The 4,274-nt window shown below is 66.2% G+C and overlaps 1 protein-coding gene across 1 annotated transcript in view; it reads left to right on the top strand.

Moving 5' to 3' along the window:
* SCRIB (scribble planar cell polarity protein) overlaps positions 1-4,274 on the top strand; it is a gene marked incomplete at its 5' end in the record, with an annotated part of 15,873 nt that overhangs the window by 4,536 nt on the left and 7,063 nt on the right. Inside the window, 6 exons of the mRNA XM_029923346.1 lie at positions 1-139; positions 230-310; positions 394-648; positions 934-1,044; positions 1,147-1,440; positions 1,526-1,711. The exon at positions 1-139 is cut by the window's left edge and continues 149 nt beyond it. Of these exons, the coding sequence (XP_029779206.1) occupies positions 1-139; positions 230-310; positions 394-648; positions 934-1,044; positions 1,147-1,440; positions 1,526-1,711 (1,066 nt within the window). The remainder of the gene's footprint in view (positions 140-229; positions 311-393; positions 649-933; positions 1,045-1,146; positions 1,441-1,525; positions 1,712-4,274) is intronic.

Raw genomic sequence — 4,274 nt, 5'->3', positions numbered from 1 at the left:
CGCCCCACGCCTGCCCCCGCCAGACCCCTCCGGGCCCCCGCGCCAGCGCCACGTGGCCTGCCTCGTGCGCAGCGAGAAGGGCCTGGGCTTCAGCATCGCCGGCGGGAAGGGCTCCACGCCGTACCGGGCCGGGGACGGGGTGAGGCGGGGTCCGGGCGGGGGGCGGGGGCCCGGATGGGGGAAGACTAGGTCCTGCCTCACCGCTCCTCGCCTCTCCTTTCCCCAGCAGGGCATCTTCATCTCCCGCATCGCAGAGGGGGGCGCTGCCCACCGGGCGGGCACTCTGCAGGTCGGCGACCGCGTCCTCTCGGTGAGTGGGGGTCACGGGCCCCGCCTGCCCCCCGTCCACTCCGCCCCCCTCCCAGGGCTCCCTGACTGGCCTTGCTCTCGCAGATCAACGGGGTGGACATGACCGAGGCCAGGCACGACCACGCCGTCTCTCTGCTGACCGCTGCGTCCTCCACCATCGCCCTGCTGCTGGAGCGTGAGGCCGGGGGCCCCCTTCCCCCCAGCCCTCCGCCACACCCCCCTACACCTCCCAGCACGGCCAGCACCGCTGTGGCCGCTGCCGCTCTTGGGGAGTCTGGGCCGCTGAGGCTGGCCCCCAGCCTGCCGGCTGCCGCCTTGGAGGGGCCGTACCCAGTGGAGGTGAGACCACAGCCCTCTTCCCGCCTGCCCCTCACTTCCTTCCACGTCCGTCCAGAGGGTTCCTCCGGATGGGAGCAGTGCTCTCTCTGTCCTGGCGCCAGGCCACGGGGCCTTTGTGTCTTTGCTCCCTCTCATACCTGGTCTTCTCGGGAGTCCTGACGCGGCAGGAGCGCTGCCCAGCATCCCTGCCGACCTGTCTGCAGCCACCGTGGGCAGGAGAAGCACTCCTTTACTGCTCCAGCAGGCTCGTTCCAACCAGCCCCTCGTGCCCCTTGGTGTCCCCAGGAGATCTGCCTGCCGAGAGCCGGAGGCCCCCTGGGGCTCAGCATCGTCGGGGGCTCCGATCACTCCAGCCACCCGTTTGGCATCCAGGAACCTGGCGTGTTCATCTCCAAGGTAGAGGAGGCCCCGTGTGTCTCTGGGGTAGGAGGGCCCAGGGCGGGGTGGGGGGCAGCAAGGCCTCCAGCCCCCCGAACCTCACCCCCCGCACCCCAACAGGTGCTCCCACGGGGCCTGGCTGCACGCAGCGGCCTCCGGGTTGGGGACCGCATCCTGGCCGTGAACGGGGAGGACATTCGGGAGGCCACGCACCAGGAGGCGGTCAGTGCCCTGCTCCGGCCCTGCCTGGAGCTGCTGCTGCTCGTGAGGAGGGACCCGCCGCCCCCAGGCATGCGGGAGCTCTGTATCCAGAAAGCCCCCGGTGAGAAGCTGGGCATCAGCATCCGAGGGGGTGCCAAGGGCCATGCGGGGAACCCCTGTGACCCCACGGACGAGGGCATCTTCATTTCCAAGGTGAGGATCCCTCCCCGGCCGGCCCTGCCCCTCCGCGCTTCGCGGGGGAGGGGAGCCATCTGGACTGAGGCCCGGGTCTCTGCAGGTGAGCCCCACGGGGGCAGCCGGGCGGGACGGCCGGCTGCGGGCAGGGCTGCGGCTGCTGGAGGTGGACCAGCAGAGTCTGCTCGGCCTGACGCACGGCGAGGCCGTGCGGCTGCTGCGTGGCGTGGGCGACACCCTCACCGTGCTGGTCTGTGACGGCTTCGACACCGACGCCGCCCCCACTGAGGTCAGTGCCCCCGTCACTGCCCTGCCACGGGCACCACTGCCTCGCCACGGGGACAGCCTGGACCTGGGAGGAGGGACCCCATGGGGGCCGGGACAGCCACTCTTTCTGTCTCCGGGCCTGGGGAGGCGCCCGGCCTCCGAGTCCACGTGGGAGGGGGCTGTGGGCCGGGTGGGACAGGCCGCGTGAGCAGATCGGGCCCCTAGAAGCCACGTGCCTCCAGGCGGGTGGCACCTGCAGGGCAGCGCCACACACGCAGCGAGGTTGGCGCCCCTCGGACTCCAGCTGCAGACACATGGGGGGACCCCTAGGCTGCCTAGGCGCTGTCCCCTCCAGGCGGCCCCTCAGTGCCCCTTGCTTCCCATGACAGCCTCAGGGCAGAAGCCGCGGGGTGGGGGGGCCCTCAGCCTGAATGAGTTTGGGCTCTGAGCCCGGCGTCCCCTCTACTCTGGAGGGTCCCCTGTCTCATATTCTGCTGCTTTCTCCACTGCTGTCCTCGGGGCTCCCGGGCCAAAAGTGACACGGCTGTGCCTGCACATCGAACAGGCCTCTGAGGGCCCTTCACCTCAGCGGCCGCCTGCTTGGCCGACCGTGGGCACTTCGGGAGGTGGCCCCCTGCCGCCCCGCCCCCGCGCTGCCGGGGGGGGGGGGGGGGGGGCGTCCATCCCACCAAGAGGAAAGGAAGCTGCACTCACGCCCCCTGCTCCAGGCCGGCCGAGCGCCCCACCCACTTTTCCTCTGTCTTCACGGGAGCCCTGTGGTTTCTGGGAGGTATTTCTCTTAGGACTTGAGGTCTAGACCGAGTTGCAGAGAAGACTTTGCCTTTTGTTTATCTCATGTGTGTTCAGAAAGGTTTTAGTCAACATGTTTGCTGATTTACAAGTTTTTTAGACAAAGAGGCAAGAGCGGGGCGCAGGGGGCTGGCGTGTCCTGAGTTACAAGGGGGCGGGTCCACACTTGCCGTCTGGGCACATGGTTCTGCTGGCCGCCCTGCCACGTGGCGGTGCCCGGTGGTCCCTCTGCAGGTCGCCGCCTCTGTGCCTCCAGCGCCCAGCCAGTAGGCTCGGAGCCCGTCTCTGTGCTGCGGGGGCATGTGTGCAGGAAGGAGGCCTGGAGGGCACGGACCCGGCTGTCCTCACTGCAAGGACCTCTGTTCTTTCACGATCTGGGTCTCGCTGTCTCATTATGAGGAATGCAGTTGTTTCTACTGCTTTTGCTTTTTAAGAATGGTTTCCTCGCGCTTTTAGAAATCTGTTCTTTATGAATTGAGTTTCCTGGTCTTTTCCTTTGTGTCTTGGATTTGGGGTTTTGCTTAGGAAAATCTTTCTCATGTCGAAGAACTGTCAGTAGGTCTTTCTACGTCTTCATCTTGCAGTAACGTAATTTTTTAAAGACAGAGCTCTGCTGTCCCCTGGATTGGTTTTCAAGTGAGTGGATGTGTCATCTCCGGAGTGGGGACTGTGCACCTGTCGCTTTCCCACAGGTCTGAGGACGTGGGGCCACCCTTGTGTTTTCTTTTCCAAATGAACGTGCCACGCGTTCTGTAACAGAGGTTGATTGGGACCGGAGAATTAGCTTTGGTTTCAGAGTTCTTCTGCAGCAAGAATGCGTGTTTCCGAGCAAACGTATGGACCGCTCTGCCCTTCGTACTCCGGGCCGCGCGGGAGCCCCGAGCCCTGAGCCGCGGCCGTGGGCCCCGCTTTCCTAGTCAGGGCCCCGCTGCTCCGGTGGCCGGGCCTCGGTGCCAGCGGTGAGAGGCGGCTGCGGTTTCTGCATGACCCCGGGCATGCGGCAGGGCACTCGGGACGCTGTCCTCACTGCCCCCCAGACACGTGCCTGGCGCATGTGTGCGGGCCTGTGTGACCCCGTGGGCGTCCATGCTCGCCGGGTGTCCCCTGAGCCCTGTCGGGCCCCGAAAGCCAAGCTCAGCGCTGAGCGCCTGGGCAGCTTGGTGGAGTGCTGGAGGCGCCGGGGCCTGGGGCGCAGCCCTTATCACGGTGGGGCCTTGGGCAGGAGCCGGCTTCCTGGCCTCCAAGTCCTCGCTGGCGGAACAGCTGCCCTTAGGGCTCCAGGGAGGATCGGGCCTCAGAGATGGCCTAGCTCGCGCCCACTGTCCCGTCCACTCCCGCGTCCGGCCGTCTGCACCCACGGCGCTTCCCTTCTTGACGGAGGGCCTGTCCTCCTGTCCTCTGGCTCACACTGGCCAGTGTGTCTCCTCCTGGCCTTCCCAGGGGGCCGCATTCAGTCTCCGGCCACTATTCCCTTTCCTTCCTCCCTCAGTCTCTGAGTGAGGGGCGCCCGGAACTTCAAGGACCACCACTGAGCTGTCTTTGTTTTTAGCGACGCGGTGAATCCACAGGCCTGTGTGTCCTTGATGGCTTTGAACCCATAGTTTTGTGCTCGTGCTGTCCCCTCGTTGGACATGTGGCTCCTGTCTGCTGTGATGCCTGTCATTCGATAGCTTCCTTGCACTCCTGCGTGACCAGGTGTCCAGGGATTTCCTGTCCCGGGCCTGGAATCGGCCATTTCCACGAGGCTGTGCTCACACACACACACACACACACAC

This window comes from Suricata suricatta, chromosome 15 (genome assembly GCF_006229205.1).
Source record: "Suricata suricatta isolate VVHF042 chromosome 15, meerkat_22Aug2017_6uvM2_HiC, whole genome shotgun sequence".
In the NCBI taxonomy this organism is placed as follows: Eukaryota; Metazoa; Chordata; class Mammalia; order Carnivora; family Herpestidae; genus Suricata; species Suricata suricatta.
Note: the sequence above shows the minus strand (reverse complement) of the source record. Positions and strands in the feature narration are given on the sequence as shown.